Source organism: Chiloscyllium plagiosum, unplaced genomic scaffold (assembly GCF_037043375.1).
Source record: "Chiloscyllium plagiosum isolate Xiang-an unplaced genomic scaffold, Cpla_swu_hap1 HiC_scaffold_17, whole genome shotgun sequence".
NCBI classification, from domain to species: domain Eukaryota; kingdom Metazoa; phylum Chordata; class Chondrichthyes; order Orectolobiformes; family Hemiscylliidae; genus Chiloscyllium; species Chiloscyllium plagiosum.
Genome location: NW_028270155.1, coordinates 29847150 through 29874315, shown reverse-complemented (window position 1 = coordinate 29874315; position 27166 = coordinate 29847150). Strand labels below are relative to the sequence as shown.

At 39.5% G+C, this 27166-nt stretch overlaps 1 protein-coding gene across 1 annotated transcript; it reads left to right on the top strand.

Moving 5' to 3' along the window:
* On the top strand, nt 1-26070 carry tmed6 (transmembrane p24 trafficking protein 6). The gene is made up of 4 exons (XM_043707512.2): nt 1-212; nt 12334-12460; nt 15182-15336; nt 25334-26070. Exons 1-4 carry the CDS (start codon nt 24-26, stop codon nt 25565-25567), a joined length of 705 nt encoding a protein of 234 aa, XP_043563447.2. The 5' UTR covers nt 1-23; the 3' UTR covers nt 25568-26070.
* Nucleotides 26071-27166: the final 1096 nt, after the last annotated feature.

The window sequence follows — 27166 nt, the reverse complement described above, 5'->3', positions numbered from 1 at the left end:
TGTCTGCGCAAGGTGCTACATTTATGTCCGTGTGTATTGTTCTGCTTGTAAGTGGAACATCACAAAATACCAAGCCAATAAGTGGTTCCAGTGAATCTGGTACTTTTCGTGGTGCTGATCAATATGACTTTTCCATCGTTATCTCAGGAGGTGAGCAGGAATGTTTCTGGCATTATGCAGACAAGGCAGGCTATTTTTACTTCAATTATGAGGTAGGATCTTACCTTCCTGATTTTGTTGTTACTTTCAAATAAGACTTGGTTGAAGTAAATTTTAAGAATTCTTGTGATGATTAGGTTAAAAGGTATGATGTTAAATATTCCAACGTATTGAAATTTTAAAGTAAGATCTTGCAAATGCTGGAAATCTGAAATAAAAGCAGAAAATACTGGGCAGGTCAGGCAACACTGTAGTATTGGTGGCTAAACATTCCAAGCACCGTTATGGAGATAAGACCTTAGAGTTTAAAATCTGGAGATTTTATTACCTTTTGGCTCTTTTTATAATTTTTTCTGTTTTTATTTAATACTAGTTTTGTAACCTAGATGGTGTCAGAGAATGGCACCTTTGTACACTTTTCACTGTACTCATGTATTCCTATACTTGAGTACATGTGGCAATGAAATCTAATTAAAGCAACATTTCAGATTGATGAACGTTTATTTGCAGTTCTGATGGAATGTTCTCATCCTTACATATGAACTTGATATTTCATTCCACAGTTGCTCTCTGACCTGTTGAGTATTTCCAGCATTTTCTATTTATTTTGAATGAATATAATTTAATGGAGATCATTTGAATCTATTGTTGTGATTATTAAGTTATTCTGTTTAAATAATTTTGTTACTGACAAATTAGAACTTTATTTCTGACATCCAAATAGCGTTGATACATAAAAAAGACAAAAGAAAGTTACAAAATGAAAAACAAGCTGTGTCAATAATTACCCTCTACATCAGTAAGTCATTTGAATCCCATTTACCTACCCTGTTTCCTTGTTCATCAATTTCTTTTAGGAAAACCAATCTGTATCCTGACCCAGACTGGCTGACATGTGACTGCAGATACACAGCAATGTGTTTGAAATTTATTTGCCTTCTGAAATTGCTTCGCGAGCCACTCTGCTCTACTGAAGCAATACAGAAACATTAAAAATAAAACTGAAGTTACAGAAGAATCATCCAGCATGTCTAGCCACTGGGAACAAGGGCACACCCTATCCGATTGATTTTACCAAGTCCTCTGTCTTAATATTAAGGCAATTGTAGCAAACTTGGGGGAGCTGTCTAATAGACTAATTAAGCAGCAGGCTGGCAGAGTTGTACGCTGAATCATACTTTATAGCCAGTGGGCAGACCCTTCAATTTGTCATTCCTGGGTTTGTTTCTACCAACTGACAGGCCAGACCACCAGAAATGCAACTATAGTAATGAGCAGTGAGGAGCAAGTTGATGTAGGAGTCTTCACACTAATGTTTTAGCACCAATGTGCTTGCTGTAATCATGTGAACCTTGCCATGGCATTTGGATGGGGACATTTGTTAGAAAGGGTTTAGAGGGATATGGGGCGGGTGCTGGCAGGTGGGATTAGATTGGGTTGGAATATCTGGTCAGCATGGACGAGTTGGACCAAGGGGTCTGTTTCCGTTCTGTATGTCTCTATGACTCTGAGGCACTGAGTGAAGGTGTCCATTTTACAGCAGTTCAGTAATGACATCATAGTCGTGTTACATTTGGGTCTTGGTGAGGGTCATTTTATTCTGCGTGAGGACAAGGAATTGACTCTACTACAATCAAACACCCAAACTGCACCCTTCCTCTAACCATCTCTGGCAATTGAGCAGTTAGTTTGGAAATTATGCAGAATAGCTATTCTGCGTAATAAATGCAAAATTTGTAGATGCTGGAGGTACTGATGATGTATGTGAAGCGAGAAATAGAGTTAATACTTCAAATCGGGTATGACTGTTCTTTAGAACTGAAGCTGTAAGGAGTTGTCTGGTTTCTTGTTTAACTATGACTTTTGACTGGCAGTTTGCTTCCAGAAAAACACTAGGGAGCTCAGGCGAACAGTGGAATCTTGTGGTGCTTGTCCACACATCCCTGAAGGAGGCATAACAGGTTAATAGGGTAGTTGAGAAGGCATACAGAACACTATCCTTTCATCAGTCCTAATATTAAATGCTGGGAATACTCAAAAGGTCAGGCAGCAAAATGGAATGAGAAAGAGTTCATCTGTAAGGATGAGAACATTCCATCAGAACTATAAATAGAAGGTCATCAACCTGAAATGTTGATTTGCCTCTCTCTGGAGTTGTTGCCTGACCTGCTTAGAATTTTCTGTTTTTACTTCAGATTTCCAACACCTGCAATATCCTGCTTTTAAATTTGGGTTAAAATGTTTAATAAAATTCATTCATGAAATAAGCTCAGCCGGGACTGATGTAAGGAGATAAGAGCTAGGAGGTCATGTTGGAGCTGTACAGAACTGTGGTTAGGCTATAGCTGGTGTTCTGAGTGCAGTTCTGGTCACCACACTATAGGATGGATGTGATTGCACTGGAGAGGGTACAAAGGCAATTCGCCAGAATATTGCCTGGGATGGAACATTTCATCTGTGAAGAGAAGCTGGCTGGTTGTTTTTTTTGGAGAAGAGAAGATTGAAGAGGCTCCTGTTCGAGGTGTTTAAAACTGAGACATGGACAAAGTGAATAGAAAGCAGCTGTTTCCCTTAGTTAAAGGGTCAATAACATGATGCATAATTTTAAAGCAGAAGGTAGGAGGTTTAGAGGGGATCTTTGGGAAAAATCTTTTCACCAAGAGGGTGGTATGGGTCTGGAATACTCTGCCACGGATGGTGGTTGAGTACTGTAAATTAGTACAAATAATAGATTGAATTCAAGGCAGGATTGTGTTGGTAGGAGAGATGCTGCCATGACAGCATGTCTACTAAAAGTAGAAACGTCATCACAGAAAAGTAATTGACTTATGCAGAAACACTGAGCTTCTAAATCAGCAACTTGAGCATATTTACACCAGAACGGACCAGGCCATACGGTATCCCAATAGACATTCCAGGACAAAAAGGCAGAATGATCATCGACAAAGGGCAAATTGTGAATAAGTTTTGTACACAAGTATTGTGCTAGAAGGAAGCACAATGAGTAGGTACAGATTGCCACGGGGGCGATATCGGCAAATGGTACTGACAGTTCACACTAGACCTTACATCAGGTTGGATCAAAACGTATAAGAAGGGATAAATGATTTATGACTTTTGGAATGATGACTGCAGAAAAAAAAGCATCAAGTCAACATAGTGTCAGGTATACACCTGTGTATCATATAACATCGTGTAGATCTCTGTGTTATAGTTCAAGATCGTGATCCAAAAAAGAAGTCTGCAAAAGTAAGGCTGAGGCTATATGATGACATTGTACTCTGAGAAACAGATTTCACTGATAGCCAATCTATGAGTTCCAAATCATAGATAGTAAATAAAAGCCACTCACCTTAGCCTGAGCAATTCTAAAACTGGTATCCATTAAGTACCAGAATAAGTTTGTAACACATTGCAAAACACAAACCATTGTTTATGAAACATATGCTAGAGGAGCACAACAATGTGTTTACAGGTTTAAGATGTCTTCCTGGAAAATATAATCTCGAATGTCTGCTAAGGTAAGTTCTAGTTATCCTCAAGGCCAGACTGAAAGAGAAACAGAAGAATTGGTAAAGAAGTGATTAACTAATAAAGTGATAATCCAGTTCATAGAAGTTATCAGCATGGTAGCAGTAAAACAACCTGGAAAATATGCACCGACCCAAAGGATCTGAATAACCTCTGAAGAGATCTCACTATTGCATGCAAATCATCTCAGCGATTTTGACATAATTTGCAAAGGCAAAAGTTTTTACTACCCTAGATGCACTGGATGATTATTGACTACATTCTGGATGCAGTTTGAGAGACATAGGCAAGTGTGAATGTCCTTGGCATTTCCATGGCTCCAGCGGAGTCAATGCAGACCATAAAAGATTTGATATTTATTCCTAGAATCTAGAGTAGATAGTTTGCTAGCGTATAGATGCAGAGATACAATGGATAAAGTTTTATTGCTGACTATGACACACACACAAATTATAGTACAACTATTAGAGTGAACTTTTCAGATGTACATGAAGTTGAACTAGAAAAAAGTGCCATGAAGGATGCCTGAAGTGAAGTACATAGGTCATGTATTGATAGCAAAATGTCTTCACCCAGCTGTTGCAAAGGTGAGAGTTGTCGCAGTAATCTAGTGAACAACAGATATAAAATTAGTGCACTGATGTTTTGGATAAATTGGCAATTTGACAACAATCTTGCTTGAATTGTCACCAGAGTGTAAACCATTATGCTAACCCACTGCCAATGCCATTGGGACATGGAACAAGAAACAGCATTCATTGAAATAAAGCAACTAGGGGGGATTCAAGATGGCGGCAATCTAACAAGTCTGCCTTGTTGAGCTCTGCACCATAAACTCAGGCAAAATGGTGCTTCCCCACCCCACCCCCCTCCCGCCATATTTTAGATATTGTGGGAAAAGTTGGTAGTTTTAAGTTACTAGAATCACTGTATATCCTTTTTTTGTGAATTGCGAAGATGACTAAAGGCAAAGGGCAGTATGGATCACAACAGGTAGAGCACTCCCCTGCAGTGATGGATGTACCTGCGGCCACAGCGTCAGCCTCCATGGAAACCCAATTGAAATTACTTACTCAGCAAGGCCTGTCTTTGGAGTTTCTTAAGCTCCGAGAAAAGATCGAATCAATGATGGAAGAGACTTGGGCCAGGCTGGTACCAATCTTGGCCATGCTGCAAAAGCATGTGGAGGAGGTCGAATGGCGGACTGTGGCATCAGACATCACAGCCAAATCTTTTGCAGGATGGATCCAAACTTTGGAAAAGCTGGTGCAGGCCTTAATAGAGAAAGTCATCGACCTTGAGAAGGGGATCAGTTAGCCAGCTTTTTTGAGTAATGGCTGCTGCATTTTCTGGGATGGAAAGCCAAGGCGGGCCAGGTGTGGGTTGATTTAAGTTCACCGGGTCTCAGTGCGCAGGCCCAGGTCAGACTAGCGTCCCTGCCTGGTCCGAGTGCAATTCCAGTCCTATAAAGACAAGCAAAAGGTGTTGGAAGCTTCCAGAATGCTGAGGAAGGATCCACATGCCCTGATCTATAAGGAATAGAAGGTTATGTTTTTTGCAGGACTTTTCTGCGGCCGTGATCCGTAAGAGGAAGACCTTTGAGGTAAAGAAGAGATTGAGGGATCCGGATATCCAATAATCTGTAAGGTACCCGGCAGTGCTTCATTTCAGCCACGATGGTCTGTGTACGTCTTTGACTCAAAGAACTTTTTGGACACTTTAAAATAGACTGGCTGGCTCAAGCAATATGGACAATAATGGTTTTTTTTGTTGTTTCTTTCATTGTTTTGTCCCTGTGTTTTTTCTCTCCTCCTCTCTTCCTTTTTTCACTTTACTGGTTTTTGGGAAGCATTGTCAGAACTTTGTGGGTTTTTTTCCAGCAATAATGGAGGTCAGTGTTTGGGTGGAATGGGTGACATGCCCACTTTTAATTTTTATGCTTGTAAGAGTTAGGTATTCTTTACTTTTGTTTTGTCTAGGTTTTGGGCGGGGCTTCAGTGAGAAGGAGCCATGGAAGTGTATGTGGGTAGTGAGAGTGCCCCCTAAGGGCAAAGGGTAAAGTCTCCTAATATCTGTTTTTTTGTATTGGTTTATTGTAACTAGTTTTTAAAAGTTTTTTTGTTTTTCGTAGTTTTTGTAAATGTGTTCTTCAGGCTCTATGAGTCTTTAAATTGTCTCCACTCGGCGTGTCATGAGTAGGGTTTTTCCTCTCGGGGGTTCATGGGTTGTTTAGATGACTATGGCTAGTTGTTCTTTCAAATGGTGCACCTGGAATATTAAGGGAAGTCAATCACCAATTGAGAGAAAGAAAGTACTTTCAAGTCTTAGAAAGGGGAGCGTTGATGTCACTCTATTACAAGAAACCCACCTTGATGACAAAGAACATCTAATGTTGCAGCAAGTTCGGTTCTGACAGGGTGTTCTTTTCATCATTCAACACTGAAAGCAGGAGAGTGGCTATTCTGATTCAGAAGAATCTCCCATTCCAGTTGCGAGATCAAATTAAGGATGAATATGGGTGGTTTGTGATTCTCAAAACTTTAATACATGTCAAAGAATACGGTATTCTGAATGTCTACTGTCCCCTGGCACACCCCATTAAATTTTTGACGGATGTGCTTTCTAGGTTGATTACCCTTGAAATGTGCCATACTATTATTAGGGGAGACTTTAATTGCCTCATGGATCCCACAATGGGTAGGATGCCCAGGGGTTCTCAGGACACTTCCCCACAATCTAAACAATTGGTGGACTTATGTGTGGAGTTGGGATTGGTGGATGTATGGACATGTCTTCACCCAGCGGGTATGGATTTCACGTTTTTCTCCAATCCACACAAGTGCTAGACAGGATTGATTTGTTTCCTGCTCCATTGGCTTTTTTGGATTCAGTGCTGTCCTGTAAAATTGGGAAGGTAGCCATTAGGAGGTTAAGACAAGGGGCAATGGGGATAGGTTCATGTCATTGGAGCATGGATCCCTTTCTCCTTAAGGATAGTAAGTTTATCAAATATTTCTTGTGGGAGTTTAAAGTGTTTTTGGCTATCAACTCGGACACAGCCAGTAACCCGTCTGAGCTTTGGGAGACTGCCAAGGCCTGTGCAAGGGGTATAATCATCTCTTACTCAGCTAGTCATAAACGACAAAGGGGAGAGCAGCAACGTCTGCTTAAGACCTGGCTGAAGACTGCCGAGATTGTATACTTTGATAGGCCATCCGTGATTAAATTACTGCGAATCACAGCTCACTTGGCTGCTCTGAATGCCGCACTTACTCAAACAGCAACGAGAGAGATTCTTTTTGTGAAATAAAGATTATTTGAGTATGGGGACAGGCCAGGTAAATACTTGGCATTTTTGGCTAAGAAAAAGAGGGCTTCCCCCCCCCTCCCCCCCCAATCTATCAGAGAGGGCACTGGGACTCTTAGTTGCGACTCCAAAAAGATTAATATGGCTTTTTGGAAATTTTACTCCACTCTGTATCGGTTTGAGGGCTGTGTGGACAGGTTGGTGAAGATGGAATCCTTCTTTAAGAACCTGGACCTGCCAGGTGTGATTTCGGAGCAGGCATCCCTTTTGAATGCTCCCTTGACAGTGCAAGAGATACAAGAGGCGGGAAGGCAGCTCCAAAGTAGTAAGGCAGATGGTCTTCCGAGTGAGGTTTCGAAGGAATGTATGAATATGTTGGCCACGATGATGCTGGTAGAAGTGCTGTATAGTGATCCTATGACAACAGTCCTTACTAATGGCATATGATCTCATAATTTTAGTATCGGTAGAGGCAGCTGACAAGGTTGTCCCCCCTCACCGCTGCTGTTCATGCTGGTGATTGAGCCATTGGCAGAGGCTATCCAGAGCGACCCCTCTATAATTGTCCCGGAGGTGGGTTCAAGGATGCATAAGATCACACTCTATGCAGATGATCTATCTTTCCTATCAAACCCAGCAGTGTCTGTGCCTCATTTGTACCATGTATCAATTTATTTGGCTCTTTCTCGGGATGTAAAATTAATTTTATGAAGTCGGATGCTATGCCCATGTGGTATGTTGGGGAAATACCTGATCTCGAAGGTGAAATCCAATTCCCTTTTAGGTCATCACAGGCAGGTTTTGTGTACCGAGGCATTTTCATTAATCTCACATTTGACCAGTTATATAAGGCTAACTTTGTGCACTTGCTCGATAAGGTAGGATCTTCAGCGTTGGGAGGTTCTTCCAATATCTTGGTTAGGCCAAATAGCTCTTATTAAAATGAATGTTCTTCCTCACTTATTATATCCATGCAAATGCTCCTTCTAATTTTGCCTAGGCTAACATTGCAGAGACTCACATTTGGCATCACATGCGGCCTCTCATTAGGTTTGCCAAATTGCAGCTTCCCCAGGGAATTGTTGGGGGTGGGGATAGACTTTCCAAATATTAAGAGGTGTCAAATAAGCTCCCTACTATCCTTTGTGAATGATGGGGCTTGTGAGAACCCGAGTAAATATGGCTGGATATAGAGCGCTCCCAGGCGAAGTGCCCCCTTATTAATCTGTTATTCATGGATAAGATGAGGACAGTCACAGAGTATTGTCAGAACCCAATTGTCATCAATATGGTTAAAGCATGAAGAACGATGGCGACAAAGCAAGGGCAGTTTATCTCAACCCTCCTTTCGGCCAGGGTTGATGGACTCTGATTTTACATTATGGGCGTCCAGGGGAGACAGACTTATTTGAGGGGGAGGTCATGATGTCCTTCTATCAGTTGAGTCGCAAGTACGAATTGCCCAGCAGGGACCTCTTTCGTTACCTTCAGGTTAAGAACTTTATCCAGAAAAAGACTACATTTCTGATTGATCCTAACAGGTCTGACATAGAGACGAGAGTGCTTCGGACTACAGATACTCCCCGATTAGCGCCCTTTACCATTTACTGGCAGGTGGCACCTTGAAAGATATTGAGTGGCTCCATGGGATCTGGGAGCAAGAGTTGGGAGTGGAGATTTCGTCAGAGATATGGGAGGACATTTGGGAGAATGTGGGAAAGATCTCAATCTGCAACAGAACACGTTATGCAGCTGAAGGTCCTTCATAGGGTTTATCTAGCCCCAGAGCAGCTTGCGAAATTCAAAAAGGGAGCATCTCCATTATGCCCCACATGCAAAATAGGTATTGGCACTGTTACCCATTGTGGTCCTGACACAAGCTTTGCAAGTATTGGGGCACTATAGCAAGTGTCATATAGCGGATCCTGGGAACTGAGGTCAAAGTAGATCCGCTGTCTCTTCTCCTGTGCCTGCCAAAATTGCTTTTGTTAGATGAGAATGGGATAAAGCTGTTTAATATTCTTACATATTGTGCAAGGAAGAACATTTTCATGAATTGGGACTTGGAAAGCCCTCCAGACCTTCAGGATGGCATAGATTAGTTAAGGAATACATCCCCCTGGACTTCCTTACAAGTATGGTGCACCAGAAAACAGAATCTTTCTACAAGATGTGGTGGCCCTTTCTGCACTATCTAGAAGCAGATTTGTCAGCCATCTTAACTAGGGCTTTTGTATAGCCATGAGACCTGGGCCTGATGAGCCATGTGCCATGAGAGCAAGAATCCCGAATAAGTACAGGTATGCTAATTGATACTTCCCGTGATGGGGAGCTTTGGGGGTGTTGCACGAGTGGAGTAATTTAATTAAATTAATTTGTTCAATTATTTATTAAAATTTTTTAAAATTTTGTTTGTAAAGTAGTTGTTTATTGTAATTGTTATACTCTTTATATTTTTTGTAATTTTACAATTTCGTAAAGAATAAAAATCTTTTCAATAAAAGAAAATCAAGCAACTAGTCATGGCCATTCAAGTATTGAAATACTATGACGTAAATATTAAGTCATCCTGCATTGTGGTACTAGGAAGACAGGATTTGCAGCCATTCTACTGAACAAGGACAACTAATCACATTTGCATCCTCCACATTCAATCCAAAAGAACAACATTATCCTCAGATGGAGAAAGAGTAACTGACTGTTGTATTTGCTTGTGATCATTTTCAGTAATATCTGCTTGGCAGAGATATAGTAAAGTTTGACTGCAAGCCACTTCCAAGCATTTTTTCAAGTCTTTATTAACTGCTCCAAATTATTTGCAGAGAATGTTATTCCAGATACAGAGTACCTTCTCGACACGAAATACAAATAAGGTAAACAGATGGACATCACTGAAATGCTGTCAAGTACAACACTCCCTATGAAGAAACTATAAGCTGCTACAACAAAATATGAAATTTTCCAGATCCACTTTAAAGCAGCAGCTCCACATGCTCTGCAAGTCATCAACCTGACAGAGACATTAAATATAGCATATTAGTGCCTCAATCAAATCAAGCAAGTCTCCAACTCTCCAAGTTTTGAAAAAGTAGTGATGAAAGGATCATTTGAAATCATCAAGGATTTTTCTGTGGTCGCAACAGCATATTGGGCATACAGAGATGAAAGCACAAGATGGCATTTTGTACAAAGGAATGAGTTAATATCCGTAGTGAGTTGGGAGTGTGCAAGCCATCAAGGAATTGAGTCAATTCTGAGGAAGGCAAAATGTGCTTTTTTTTTTTCTTTTCAGAACCTTTGACACTCCTGTTTATTTTTAAAAAGTATTTTCTTTTTTTTCCCCAGCACCCATGCTATGTGTGTGCAGGTGTGAGACTCTGTGAAAGACACAAGGTGCACAAATCTTTATTCAATTTCCACCACTAGGAAGAAAGGAAACACCTAAGTGGCCAGTGACAAGCTTGATATCAAAGGGCAATGCTGTGTGATCAAACAGTGAAAGGGAGGGCAGGGATTAAATCAAAATAGAGTTAGGGGGGAAATAATGCACTCCACTCCCTGCGGCGCCCACCTGTCCCTGAACAACTCCAGCGTGTTGGTTGACACCGTGTGCTCCTTCTCCAGAGACATTCGGGCTCTAACGTAACCGCGGAAGAGGGGCAGGCAGTCGGCCCTAACAACCCCCTCCACGGCCCACTGCCTGGACCTGTTTATGGCCAGTTTGGCTAGGCTCAGGAGCAGACTCACGAGGAGGTCAAAATGTGCTTTATTTGCTGCACATGAGCGAATAAATCCGGGACCAAGGTTTAACAAGTACCATGCTAAACAAATTAAAGAGTTTCTGATGGCATATGACACCCCAGATAGACCATGTGTTATAGACCAGACCAAACCCCCCCAAATAGCCTCGACCATAACTTTTATCTCATTTAAAGGCAAGTATAGGATGTTGTGTTCCAGATGTGATTCAATTAATCAAACTACTAGGCTTTAAGCAAAATACACTTTATTCTTACACTATATTTAAAATATTAACTGAATTAAAGCTATGTCTTTTTTCTATCAATGTATTTAAGATAATATACATTTTAATTATTACTCATCAGCTGTTCCAATATAGCAGCATCTCATAAATACACCTTTAGCAAAGGCAAATTCAGCAAAACAGATTTTCCTCACTTGCTATCTCCCCACTCCAGGCGAAGCAATGAATGAATCTAGCAGCAGGGAGAGAACTCAAGTTTTAGCAACTTCAACTCCAAACTCCCAACTTCAGTAACTGAAAAGTAAAACTAAACCCTTGGTCTGTGAGAGCCTGACACCACCCACTCATGCTTCTTTTGTCTAATTTTTAAAAATGCTAAAGCTATTCACTCTGCTTTCCATGGAGCAGACTCCTCTTCATCAGATTTATGACACCTCTCTTCAAGAGAACCAGGACAGACAAGTCCCTCTTAAAGACACATCTCATCACACATGGATGAGGCTGGGATAGCCCTTTTCAATCTCATAAGGACTCTTCATCTTGACACCATGGACTATTTTATATAATGGGAGGTAGATCGGGTGACTTCATCTGTAACTTATGAGATTGTGGAGTTCCTGAAAGCACACTTTGGTCATTGCAGCATTTCAAGTATTCTGATGAATGACAACCTCAATTCCTGAGTAAGTACAGTAGCCTTGAAGGACTGGAAAATTCAACACCACACACCATCTTCACACTATCCCCAGTAAAGTGGAAAGTTTGAAGCAAGAGTGAAACCACCAAATGAATCATAAAGAAATCAAGCCTATTCAGACTGCATTCTGTCCAGTTTCATTCTGGCTATTCACAATTGCAGCTTGATACAACTGACTGGTTTTCAGGGCCAGTTACAAATCAGTTACATTGGAAAGGAACTGGAATCAGAGAGATCAAATCCCACAAAGACTGGGGGTTTCTTTCACTAAAAGGATATGAGTGAATCACTGGGATTCTTTTTTTCCAAAGTCAAAGATATTTATGGTCTCTTCTGGTGATTCTAGCCTCTTACTTCCAGACTCTTAAAAATATAATTCAGATTTTCAATCTACTTTGGTGGGATTTGAATGCATATTCTTTATTAGATAAGCAATAATGACCATGCATTTATTATTTTGCTTATTTCACATTTTGAAAAATTATCATACTGGTACTGCTCAGCATCAAATGGCCTTTATGGTGCACTGACTTGCAAATTGGTTGAAAATCAGATCCATCCGTAGTTACTATATTAATGTATAACTATTGAGGATTTCTGCTTTTCATAATCAGAATTGTGTCTTTCATATGTTTGAAATCTAATTCCTACTAGGTTCAGTGGATGATGGGATTACAGAATAACCGAGCTATAACTGCCACAGTTAATGCACCCACTGGGCATTTGATTGATACATCCAGAGAAGCAAGTGGCCAAATTAATTTCAAAACAAATGAATCAGGTATATACAATGATATTATTTCAAGTAAACTACTGGTAACAGGTTCATTATTGTGCTGTGTTAAATCTGTCTTTTGTATTTTTGTACCATTATTATACCATAGTTAAATAATGAAGCAGCTTGTAAAATTGAATATTCCATTCTATGATGGGGTAAGTTGGTGATGTACTGTGTAGCTTATGGAGTGAAATATTTCTTGATAGATTGCTCAAATTTATTAGCAGAGACATGGGAAACTCTGTTGAGAGTAAGGAGGTTTTTATGAGAAAAGCAGAAACATTGAGGTGGGCAGACATGGAGACGACATGAAGAATATGTTAGGTTCTTATTTTTCATGCAAAATGATCACTTCCTTACTTTCACAAATTAACACTTGTGGTTAATAAATTATAAAATTTAGTGACATTTAGTTATTCCTTTAAATAGCCTGGGCTTCTTGCCTTTAAGGATTGAATCACAGTATTCCTTATATATCTGAATGAAAGCAGTATTTGGGACTGTAACTTATGAGTGAACTTGGAGAGATAATGTGTTTTCCACACGTATTACAATGTAACTTCGCAAGAAATGGACGGAGAGAACACTTGGTAAGACAGGGCCAATATGAAACACTAAGTGATTTTATTTCCCAGTGAGTCAACGGCAGAGCAACAGTTTTGAGTATATTTTCTTGGTTTAATTGGCAGAACTTATCACAGAATGCCTGCAGTGCAGATAGAGGCCATTTGGTCCACAAAGTCTGCACCACACATCTGAAGAACATCTCACCCAGACCCATCCAGGCCTTTCCTCCCTCACCCTGGCCCCATCCTCATAACTCCACATTTATCACATATGATTCTATAATCCACATAGCCTACACACCCTTGGACACGAGACTGAAAAGTAGCATGATGAAACTAACTAACCTGCACATCTTTGGACTATGGGAGAGAACCAGAGCACTGGCTGAAATCCACACAGACATGGGGAGAACTCCATACAGACAGTTGCTCGGTTAGTAGACTAGCACAGTGGTTAGCATTGCTGCCTCACAGTGACAGGGACCTGGATTCAATTCCAGTCTTGGGTGATGGTCTGCCAAATGGCCTCTTTCTGCTCTTTAGGGATTCTATGACATTTCTTTATCTAATCATGCAGAAATACTAAGCACAGTGCATTTCCCCATATGTGTTTTAGTCTGGCGTAGTTCACCATCACCGTCTTCTTTCAGTATGCTGAGCCTGTTTAATTATCAGTGGTAGAGAATAGTCAACTGATCAGTCTAAACAAAAGAGGCACTCGCCTTAACTTGCTAGGTATAATTACTCAGGACATGATGGAGGGTATTCTCCATGTGAAGACAGGACTTGGTCTCCACAAGGACCAGTGGTCACTCTTATCATTACTGTCATGGACAAGATGCATCTGCAACTGGCTGATTACAAGTCACACAGCAAGGAAGCAGACCCTTCAGTCAATTTAGCCAAGACTGGGCATCCATAAGATATTGTGGGCATCAGCAACAACAGGATTGTACATCAACACAATCTGCAATCTCATGGCCCAGCATATCATCACTCTAAGGTGAAAGATTTAAAAAGGACAAGGGGCAACTTTTTTAGAGAGAGTTGTCCATGTGTGGAATGAACTGCAAGAGGAAGTGGTGGATGCAGGTACACTTACAATGTTTAAAAGACATTTGGATAAGTTGATGAATAGAAAAGGTTTGGAGGAATATAGGTCAAATGCCGGCAAGTCGAACTAATTTAGTTTGGGGACATGGTCGGCATTGACGAGTTGGACCGAAGGGTCTGTTTCCATGCTGTATGACTATGACTGTTAGGAGCTGTGCGAGATATATCTTCTGCTGTAAGGAACTCGTGCAGAATTCAACTGCCTTTACCCAAAGACTGTATGACATCAGATTAAGTAGAACTTAATGTAACATGTATATTAACTCCTTCAGAACTATTAGCTTGTACAACAATTAGTTGCTCAACTTGCTTAACGTAAACAAGTGAAGAAAGGCAATTGATCTGAAACACTGGATGCGGTGGAATCTTTTATGCATCTCCGGTGATGCATTGGAAGTGGAGAAGGGATTTCGTTGGGCCTGCCACCATTGCACTTAAGTGCAGGGACAGGAAAATGTGTGGTCGACATTCCCGTCCTGTGCCAATTGATGTATTTGAGCGGTCAATTAATTACCACTCAAGGATCTTGTTCTGCCACCACTGGTATTAATGCAGCTATAATTAGGCTTATGTCATGCAACGTGCACTTGCTTGTTGTCTCCTAGGGTGCAGGCCTCTCTCCTTCAAGTGCACTTAGCGTTTGATCAACAATCATGGCATTTTTAAAGGGAGCCCACTGAAACCAACCCACTGCCGTTGTCACTGACCCACCTACGCCCTCTACTCCGTGAATCCCATCCCATCAAACCCTCCCACCCAATACTTAGCTGGGACTTTGATCACTCCATAATCCTGTGTGTCCGATGGAAGCCCAAATTGCATATAGTTGCCCAACAGCTGATGTCACTGAATTTTATCATGCATTAACTACAAGTATCAAGTTGCAAAAATAAAGGAAATAGTCAATTTGAAGGGAAAAAATGTTTTCTGTCTTAAAATTGCTGAAGAAATCCAACAAATTGTTGTTGATACTACAGCAAGATTTTTAAGAACTGATTAAAACAATATTGCATTTCGCAGACAATCATGTTTTGATTTCTTTCAGGTTTTTATCAAATTTGTTTGAGCAACTTTTTGTCGCGCTTTGGATCAAAGCAGATCTTTATCAGTTTTGGAGTTTACTATGATGGTTTTGGTGAGAAAACAGAAGCAGAAAATAAAGCAAAAATTCAATTGAATGATACACTTTCTGCTATTCGGGTGAGAAACAATGATCAGATTAAGATATCAGCATATTTAATACTGTCTTCTTCTCTTCCCTTCAAAGCAATCACCGCTACTGTTGTAAACATTTTCTTTCCTGGCCTGATGGATTAAGAATACAAAGTTACTATATGGTGTTATACTGTCTTATTTTAAAATAATTTTAAAGTAAGGGGCATTACATTTGCAAACTTTGATGAGGCATTCCCCAACAATTTTGATGGCAAGAAAGGGACTTGTTTAATTTGACTATTTTAGTCAAAACTGAAATTGGTAGGCTTCATTTATTCCTTTTTTATAAACTGTTGAATAAAAATGTACATTTAGCCTTCAATATCTTATTTTATACAAGTCAACCTTGGAATTAAACAGACATTGACACAGAGTCAAAAATGTCAATTCACTGATGGCTCTGATGGGGAAATAAGTACATAGTTCATCGTTGTAAGTCGACCTTTGAAACCTCAGCAATCCTTCCAAAAACAGGGATCAACTTGTATGCTATGTACAAGTTGTAAAATGTTTGTGTTAGTGTCGGTGGTCGTCATTTTGAAGTGTGAAGAAAAGAACATGGTAATGCAAATTAAAACAGTGTGATGCATATATAGAAACATGGAAAAGAGGAATAGACCATTCAATTCTTCAAACCTGTTACATCATTTAATATGATCGTGGTTGATCATCTAACTCACTACCCTGTTCCCACCTTAGCCCCTACCCTAAATGCTCTGCTTATAAATCTTTTACCATGCACTCAATATTGATGTCAGGCCATCCGGGCCATATTTTCATCTCTATTTCCTTTTCCAAAATAATATTGCTTGAATTATTCCTATTCTGATATGCCTGACTATATTAAAGCATTCAATTAACTGTGAAACTCATTCTCTTCACCATCCGATGCAAACAGTTAATCAAATTTGTTTTGATTCACTTTGGTTATGGCATTCTTATAAGGATTCCACTCTGGGTCAGATTTGTTGCTTTTGCTCCCAGAATGATCCTGCCACAACAAAACATCTTCCTCTCCATCCACTTAATTAGATATTCTGTATTTTTCGAACAATCTCAAGTCAGTTTAATAGCATCTCATAATTTGATGACAAAACCACATAAAACATGAATGGAGGAGCATGCAAATTTCCATTCTCTTGGCAACTGGTTTTTCTCTGTTAAACATCCATTTATTTCATTCAATCTGGACATGATATTTAAAAGGCTTGTTGAGGCACATATCCAATATTAAACTATAAATGTTATATCCCTGTTATAACTACAATTTAATGTTAATCTATTGATTTCATTGTTTATCTCAAATCTGAACATCTTGTTTCCTGATAAGCCCTATTTGGATGCAATATCAACCCACAATTTCACTCCATCTTAATTCATTTAGCCATTTTCATGTACAGTTCATCAAAGTCCAAAGAAATTTTAATTCCCTTTCAGATCCAGATGTTGTCTCAACTATTTCTTTCCAATTCTAATCCTGTGAGCTGTAAGGCCTTTTCCCAAGACTATTCACATCACTGTCAGCTAATACATCCACAGACATTTAATAATCCGCACTGTTTCAAACAAACATTCCTGGTTTCAAGGTTTTCACAAATTACAACCCCTACATATAGATAACTTATTCCTTTAACTACTCTGAACAAGTTCCTTTTCTAGGAGAAGCCATTCTTACACCCGACTTGAGTCACGTCTCTTTTGAACTGAATTTCAAAGTTTTTTAACTAATGTTTTAAGTAATTGTTTTTCCATCCTAGCTTCTGCTGAGATAATGGTTTAAATGTTTGTTTTATTTCTTTCTCCTGTTATAAAACCCCAAAATATAAACAAACTTCTCCATTAATCCTCAAGGAGGCCTTCAGTATTCTTCTCTTTGGCATATGCTGACTTAAACTCATGGTTCCAAAAAGACTGACCTAGTTAATTTTTAAACCACTTCACAGAAATGATTAACACTCATTCATCACAAGTTTGAAATCTGAACTCTGAAAAAGAATTTTATTCTATATTATATACACACACACCTAAATCATACACCTTCCATCACATTTTAACCTAATCTTGAGAAGTAATTTGTATTGGAATGGGTCCTTGAAACTCTTCAGAATGTTTATACTACTACCAGAAATATAATGAACATATATGTACTGGGCCAAATTAAATGCTAAGTTTAGCAAAGATTTGAAAGCAAAGCTAGTTCGTGAAGACAATTTATGGAACAAAGTAGGTTAGTTGTGCAGATGAACAAATGTCTCAGAGACTATCAAAGGATTTCAATGCCAAAATTGTATGTTTTTGATGTTACTTCATCAAACAGTGGCAAAAATGAGTATCCATTGTTACAGCAATAGCATAGGTGAAATGCCTGTGAATTTTGATATTTCAAGCAAAACAAAAGGTGCAGTAAAAAGTTTGAAAATAGTTCTAGTGAAAACCAAAGGACAAGGAAAAGACAAGGTTCACAGTGATACAAGTCTGCATGGCTAACAAAATGATATTAAAATCATTTTTAATTTAGTTTTCAAATATAAAACCATGTCACAAACCAAGTTCCCTACAGGAATAATTGTCCATGTGTATGAAAATGGCTAAATGTATTAAGATGGAGTGAAATTGTAAGTTGATATTGCATGGAATTAGGGCTTATCAGTGAGCGGAACATTCAGATTTGAGATTAAGAAATGAAATCAATAGATACCAGTGATTTAAAAAAAAATTATAGTTATAACAGGGAGTCTAAAGTTTGTAGTTTAAACTTTGGATTTTGTTTTGCTAGGTGTTTGAAATATTCTAAACTGTGTTATGATTAGATTAGATTCCATACAGTGTAGGAACAGGCCCTTTGGCCTGACAAGTACACACTGACCCTCCGAAGAGCAACCCACTCAGAACCATTCCCCTACATTTACCCCTGACTAATGCACCTAACACTATGGGCAATTTAGCATGGCCAGTTCACCTAACCTGCACATCTTTGGTGCTGTGGGAGGAAACTGGAGTACCCGGAGGAAACCCATGCGGACACTGGGAGAATGTGCAAACTCCACACAGACAGTTGCCTGAGGTGGGAATTGAACCCGAGTCCCTGGTGCTGTGAGGCAACAGTGCTAACCACTGAGCCACAGTAGATAGCTTGGTTTCTTTTATCTCATTTTTCCTTTTGCATTTGTGGGCGGCACGGTGGCACAGTGGTTAGCACTGCTGCCTCACAGCGCCAGAGACCCGGGTTCAATTCCCGCCTCAGGCGACTGACTGTGTGGAGTTTGCACATTCTCCCCGTGTCTGCGTGGGTTTCCTCCGGGTGCTCCGGTTTCCTCCCACCATCCAAAAAGATGTGCAGGGTCAGGTGAATTGGCCATACTAAATTGCCTGTAGTGTTAGGTAAGGGTAAATGTAGGGGTATGGGTGGGTTTCGCTTCGGCCGGTCGGTGTGGACTTGTTGGGCCGAAGGGCCTGTTTCCACACTGTAATCTAATCTAATCTAATCTAATTATGAATTTCTGTTCTATTGTTAAAACCAAATCTGCAGCCTGGTTGTTCATATGTTTCAGTGCAAGATGACCATGTTAATTAAGAAGAACAAAATATGATGTATTAAGACAAATTTAACTCTGGGATATCACCTGTCCAGTGTGTCATTATAAGAGGTGGGAAGACCTTGTTCTCAAAGTGCGTTTATCTTTGACATTTTATTCAGGGTACATTCTTTCTTCCTCCACGCTTGCATAATTTTCCTTTGTTCACCAGCAGAACTCAATCCTGCAGTACAGTTATTTGGTGAGTCAGCAAATGTTAGCTTGAAACCGGCTTTATACTTCATTCAGATGAATGGCGTATCCAGGAGTAATTGAAATATTTCATAATGCACTAAGCTATAATTACTGCTGAGTAATGTTTGTTGCCTTTGAAAAATACCTTTTTACAAGTCTTGTTCTTTTGTAAGAAAATTAACTTTAGAAGTTCTGTCTTTCTCTTTTCCTAATCTTTACATAATAATCTTCAGATATTAATAAAGAATGCACCCTGAATAAAATGTCAAAGATAAAATGCACTTTGAGAACAAAGACATCCCACCTCTTATGATGACGCTACTGGACAGGTGAAATCCTAGAATTAAATTTTCTTTATAGATCATATTTTGTTCTTTCTTAACTTAACATGGTCATCTTTTACTGAAATATATGAACACTAGGCTGCAGATTTGGTTTTAACATTAGAACAGAAATTCATTATGCAAAAGAAAAAAAATGAGATGAAAGAAACCAGTGGGCGGCACGGTGGCACAGTGGTTAGCACTGCTGCCTCACAGCGCTAGAGATCCGGGTTCAATTCCCGACTCAGGCGACTGACTGTGTGGAGTTTGCACGTTCTCCCCGTGTCTGCGTGGGTTTCCTCCGGGTGCTCCGGTTTCCTCCCACAGTCCAAAGATGTGCAGGGTCAGGTGAATTGGCCATGCTAAATTGCCCGTAGTGTTAGGTAAGGGGTATGGGTGGGTTTCGCTTCGGCGGGTCGGTGTGGACTTGTTGGGCCGAAGGGCCTATTTCCACACTGTAATCTAATCTAAATCTAATCTAAAACCAAGCTATCTACATATAACACATTTTAAAATATTTTAAATGCCTGTCAAAACAAAATCCAAAGATTAATCTATAAACATTAATATTAGATTTCCTGTATTGTTCTTCTTGGTTTGGACTCTACATGGCTCAATGAGGATACTTCAGTCTGATGGTTGAAGAACTTCATTGTTACTTTCCCTGCTGATATATGTTATGAATGTCTTTTAGAGGTCTCTGCATTTGTAACATGGATTAGAAAAAATCTCTGAACTAGGAAAACGTGTGGACTGCAGGCAATGAAATGAGTGGCAATTGCCATTCCTTTGTTGCTGAGAGCCTATCTCGAATCATTATGTTTCCCCCATCCCCACACTTGCATAGAGATATTCCTTTAACCTCTAACTTCATCTTTCCTTCCAAGTCATACAGATACTTTTTCTCCCGCACCTCAATGGAATTTGACATTCTCTCTTCCAAACCCGTTTACGTGGTGTTGTTTCCCCCCCTTCAGCTAAGTTGATATTCTTCACATTGATTTGAAACTCTGCACACATTGGCTGTCAGCAGACACATGTAAGAACTCACGTATTTTCATACATATGTACAATAAGATTCTGCGCAAATTACAAAGACATTTAGGAGTGTGAAACAAGATAGATCTGAGGGAATACTGGCAATCAATGTGAGATGCTGTTGGCTACCATATGTTAAACATCATCAACACTGGATGACGATAATAGAGCAGAATTCTGTACTGAAATATGTTGAATGCATCAATGGTTTAAACAAGGAAGCAACATTTTCTGAATCAAATTATTTGATGGATTGAAACCTTTATGTCCTTCCAAACTAAACAGTTTAAAACTGAAAATGATGCATCAATATATACTGTTAAGCTGCTGTTAGTACAAAAACTTGCTGAAGACACACCTGAAGAGAAAATAGAGTAGGTACTCATTCTAGATTTTCTAGGGGTGTAGATGTCGGGTGGAAAGTGTCAATGATGCAAAAGAGCTGATGTCGAATCAGCCACCCAGGAGACACTGAACAACAATTTACAGAACTGAAAATGAGGCACTGTGTATAATGGGGTGCTTAATCCACTACTGCCTGAGAGGAATTTCCTCAAGTCTTCCATATTATCAATTATATAACTTCTGCATTATACTAATTGATAAATATAGGCCAATGTGGCAGCTAATGATCACACAATAAATCCTATGAACAGCACAAATTTATTTTTAGTGAGGTTATTTGAAAGAAATATGATATTAGCTCTCTACATTTCTTTGATGAGTGCTGTGAGTTATTTTAGTATCCACCTGCTCCAAAGTCGAAACTTTTGTTTTAATGTGTCATCCCAAGCCCACCACCTCCACCAGTAATAGTCTTTTATGATGATTATTATTAGCAATTTATTCCATAATTTTTATTAATTGAACTTAATTTTTCCAATTACCATGATAAAATTTGAACTCCTGTCTCTAGTGCATTCTTCCAGGCTTCTGCATACCTAGTCCAGTAAATTACTAGAATGCAGCCTGCCAGTACTCATTACTGTACGTGGATATAAACCTTGGTTTTGTGCTCAATTACCTTCAGATTTAGAAGTAAGTGTCATGCTAATGGAACCAAGCTGATCCATCAAAAGGATTGAATGTCATACTTATTTGCCCCACTGTGAGCATATGATATGAAATAACCAGCCACACCAAAATCCTGTGAACGAATGAAAAATTTATCACCATAGATCCATTAAATTGAGAGTTTTGGTTAACATTGATTAGATTACTTACAGTGTGGAAACAGGCCCTTCGGCCCAACAAGTCCACACCGACCCTCTGAAGAGCAACCCACCCAGACCCATTCCCCTACATTTACCTCTTCACCTAACATTACGGGCAATTTAGCATGGCCAGTTCACCTAACCTCCACATCTTTGGACTGTGGGAGGAAACCGGAGCACCCGGAGGAAACCCACGCAGACACAGGGAGAATGTGCAAACTCCACAACAGACAGTTGCCAGAGATGGGAATTGAACCCAGGTCCCTGGCTCTGTGAGGCAGCAGTGCTAACCACTGTGTCACCGCCCCAAAACATAATCTCTGAGATTTACCTAGGTTTTGCAAATGATTATAAAGTCCAAAAATGACATTAAAATCATGTTTGACACTGACTCATTAGTCTGTTTTCCACTTCACATTGCCATGCATTTGAAGCTTCCCATTAATAATGCAACCCAGACCATGCTGATCCATAGCCAAAGTGGCCAATGTATGTCCTATCCACAAAAAGCAGGAAAAATCCAATTCAGCCAAACGTTGTTTCAGCAGTCCACTCTCCATTCTTAGAAAAATACTGGTAGTGTTGATTATCAAATGTATCAAATACATTTCCTTATTAATATCCTGCTTTCTCTTCCTCAGTTTGGGGTCTACCAGTACCATTTAGCTCCAGACTGCATGACAGCCTTGTTCCAAACATTTACAAACGATATAAATTCTGGACGTAAGGATAGAATGATTGCACTTGATACCAGGTGGCATTTCGTGGGATATGGCATCAAAGAGCAGGAGTCATATATCACATAAATGAAGATGGTCATAGTTGTTGTACAACAATCGTTACAGCTCCAGGATGTCTCTGGTGCCATTCCTTGGGGCAATGTCCTGAACTCTTTGGAGATATTTTTAATCAACCTGTTCCAGAAATGATATTATGCAGCCCTGGAGCAGTTAGGACTTGAATCTCGGTCTTCTGGCTCAATGATGCTTAATGAATTATTTTACTTCTATCATTATTTCCTGATGATTACACAACATTCAATTCCATTCATAAGTCCTGAGATATTGCAGCAGTTTGGGGCTGTATGTGAAAAGACCTGAACAGCATTTAAGCTTGGCCTGCACATTTATGCCACAGAAGTGTCGGATGGTGACCATCTCCAACAAGAGAGAATCTAACTACCTACCATTGACATTTAATGTTGAGTATTTACATTCCCCACATAAAAGACTATGACTGTCAGAGATGGCAAGTTTCAGAATTCACATCCATCTCTATATTACCAGAAACTGAATTGAACCAACTATTTATATACAGTGACTGCAAACAGAAATTTGAATCAATCCATTTGAGTGGCAGTATATAATCTTTAAATATTCAAGACCTTCACCATTGCTGCACCCTGGTAGTATGTACAATTTGCAATATGTACTACAGCAACTCACCAAAGCTTCTTTGACAGAAGCTCCCAAATCTATTATCCCTCCTACCTGGCAGCAGGCACATAAGAACGCCAGCAGCAGTCTGAGCATAAAGAATCTTTCAGCTTTTCTGTTGGAAATCTTGGAACTCTATACTTAACCCACACGTTGGGAGTATTTTTACCAGATGCACTGCAATGGTTTTAGGTGCTGGCTTACCATCACATTCTTCAAACAAATAGGAATAGGCAATAACTGATTACATGCCTCCAATGCCCAAATCCAGTAAATTAATTTTAAAAATGTGAGGTTTGCATAGCCAGTCTGATTTATCTTCTCCCAAACAGAGAGGAATACATGAGATGACTAAGCATGGATCATACATGTGCACACACATTTTTGCAATCAATTACAAAGAATACAGAAACATTCAATTTTCTCCCATTTCCTGCTGATGTTGCTGATTCTTTTCAGAAACCGAGAAGTCCTAACACATCCATTCCACATGAGCTGAATCGAGGCACCAAGCAATGATAGGCTGGCTGAGCCTGAACTCTTTGAAATGTAGCACTCCTTTAGACTCATTTTCTGGTCAGAGCCAAGGACCCGAGGGCACAGCTTCAGAGTGAGATGAGGAGGAATTTTTTTCAGCCGGGGTGGTTAATCTGTGGAACCCATTGCCACAAAGGGCTGTGGAGGCCAAGTCATTGAGTATATTTAAGATAGAGATAGATCCTTGATTGGTAAGAGGTTCAAGAGTTATGTGGACAAGGCAGGAGAATGGGGTTGAGAGTCATATCCGCCCTGATCGAATGGTGGAGCAGACTCGATAGGCTAATGTGTGTAATTCTGCTCCTATGTATTATAGTCAAAAAGGGTGCTGCTGGAAAAGCACAGCAGGTCAGGCAGCTCCTGGCCTGCTGTGCTTTTCCAGCGCCACACTTTTTGACTCTGACTCTCCATAATCTGCGGTCCTCACTTTCTGCTATGTATTGTGGTCTAATGAATAGCAATAAATTTCTCACTCCCATCCCACAACAGGGAAACTGAGGTAAAAGGGGAATTTTCCCAGGCAAGGAAGTGGTTTTCCGTGCAATAATTAAATCCCCTAAATTTTTTGACAGTCTTATACACTTTACTCATCTTCAGCTGCACTTCCCTGTTCTTCAGCTGCACTTCTGTTATCTGCCTTCGCTAGGGCGTAGATGAAGTTTATGTAGCTCTGACTTGCATCTCCTATAAAAAGCAAGAGGAGTTCACCACTCACAGCAACTGCAGCAGCTGTCGAAGCAACACAGTGGCAGCACTAACTGCCTTCTCCTCAGCCACATGATTTTCGATTAGACAAAAGGGAATGGAGTGGTGTAGTGCTAATGACATTGAACCAGTAATGCAGCATCTCAAGCTAATGTTCTGGGAGCTTGGTTTCAATAAAAATCTGGAATAAAACTTGAACAATGTAATCACTGTTAATTACTACAATAAATCCATCTGGTTCATGAATGTTCTTTGGAAAAGGAAATCTGCCTTCTTACCTGGTTTGGACACATGTGACTCCAGACCCACAGAAATATGCTTGCATTAAAAACTCGCCTCTGGCCTGCTAGGGATGGTGAATAAATGCCCATATCCAATTAACTAATTTTTAAAAATAAAAACTAGCCATTTCCAGCCAGGCAAGATATAGTCTACAGACAGAAAATTAGCTCTTTCAACATTGCTGAGTGGCATTGTCTCCAGAGGAGCAGATTTCATGGCAGGGCATTGCCAACTTCAACAACCTCCCCGAACAAATCCTCATTCTGAGTTGGTCAGGTGTGCACACATTGCCAGTAGCATTAAGATGCTGCTGCACAATTTTAAACTTCAGGAACACCAAAGCCTAATGTCCTTTTGAATGATTGTAACACATCCTGGTGTCAATTTATTTCTATTTCCTTCCTTTGACAGAATCAGTGTGTCATCCCACCAACTCTCCTAGATTGGCCAGAGAACTTAGATGTAGAATGCAAATGCTATGAATTCACTAAAGATCTTCAACAAAGCCTGCTTAAGCTGTCAATGAGTTCATGGCCCACTAGGTGTCCTGTCATTTGGGCACTAAACAAGTTCAGAAAATTTCACCCATGCGGCATGCATATTCATTGGTGGGTAATTTATCATTTTTAAAGTCTGTCTTACACCTAATTTAACATCCACCTTTTTCCTTTTCACAGGATACTACCATCAAAGTACAAAGCTACGTCTTCCACATGTGGAGATACTATAACTTTGCCAGGATGCGCAAAGGAGCTGATTATTTTATTGTACTAGCAAGCAATAATTATGTGAATCGGTGGTCATTTGCCCAGAGTGTAGTCATTGTTTCATCTGGTGTATTACAGCTTTACTTTCTGAAACGTCTATTTGCTGTGCGAGCCACCACCGCAAGTGAAAAATCCAGATGCTAGATGTAGTTAAATTGAAAAAATATCACAGCTAATTCAAGTGGATTACTAGAAATTGACAAATTTTAAACAAGCTTTATCCTTTCATCTAATGTTAACTTCTCACAGACCATTCAGTACTAGTTTATTTAGTTTCCTTGATGCCTGAACTGCCCTTGTTTTAGCCTCACAAAACAATAAGGTGAATCTGCCCACAAATGGATAAATATGCTTGTCTGAAACTTGTGGATGTCTTTACCATTTTAGTAGAATGTGGATGCCCAAAACTGCTGATTTCTGATTATTGTTTATATTCAAATTTTGAGGGAGATTTTATTTCCAGAGATGACACAAACAAAATGCATGGGAAAATGATTACAACCAACACTTATTCCTTTATGTTTAATTCAGTTTCCATTTAACGTTTTCCTTTTCCTAGATTCAAATTTTGTTTATCTTGAAATCTCTATAACACTAAATTGTTAAAATATAAGACTGTACATTTATTAAATTAAAATTACTTCTTTCAGCAATTTTCAGAGTATTTGAACTTTTATGTTGTGCTAAGTAGGCATATGTTTTTTTAAAAGGGCATCTTGGAAATAAACAAAGGTCAGTCTAACCTTAGGGGGATTTTAAATACTAAAATTGGTCTATAAATTCAAATGTGTCCATTCTTGGGCACAAGACCAATTCAGGGAACAATCCTAGGAATGAATTGTCCATTAGCTGAGTCACTAAATGCTCCTGAATGTTAATGTCCTGATTCATATGTCATGGTTAATGACTTCCTTTTATCCAAAATTGATTAATGGTAGTAAGAGCTAGGTTTTTCAAAGCAAAACTAAATACTTGCAATCCAGCCAGGTAATCTGAGAAATTATGGGGGTAATTTTTAGCCTCAAAGGCATGAGTTATTTGAGAATGGATGGAGATAAAAATGACTTTTTTTTGTGTAAGAAACTCAACCAGGTTCTAATGCATCCACTTCTAGGTTTAATCGAGGTGCATTTGGAGGAGATGTGTGATATCTAACAAAGTTGCAGTTGCACCTCCAGCCTTCTCCTTCTTCACAATAGCCCTAGGGGTTCCACATCTATAACAAAAAGAGCTTGGTGCCAATTGTACCTGCCAACTCAGACTCTTCACAATTGACCCTGCCAACAGTTCAGTGTAAGTTCATATTGTATTTTGCCTTCCTTCTTCAAGGCACGACACAAAATCTATTTTGGTTTATAATGCCCTGTAAAGTATTTACATAGTTTTATTTGTGGCATCATAAATATAAGTTGTGTTCTTTCACCCATGTCTCCTCAATATATAGATGAGGAAGGTTTGATCCTGAATATGCTCTGGGTTAACTGATGCAAGGCTGTTTTAAAAAAAAAGCTTGAAGTGTGGAAAGCCTCAAGATGAGAAAACAATAGTTAGGGTGGAATCTTCTCGGCCTTTGAATAACCTGGGCCATGGCAAGAAAATTGCATGAGATGGCCAATAAGGAGCTTTTTGGCCTCGAGACCAAATAATCAAATTTTCTAGCTAAATGCAAAACAGCAAGAAGAGATTCTCACCAATGAGCAATGTGGCCTATTAGCATATCATTATTAGTTAATCTCTCCTCAT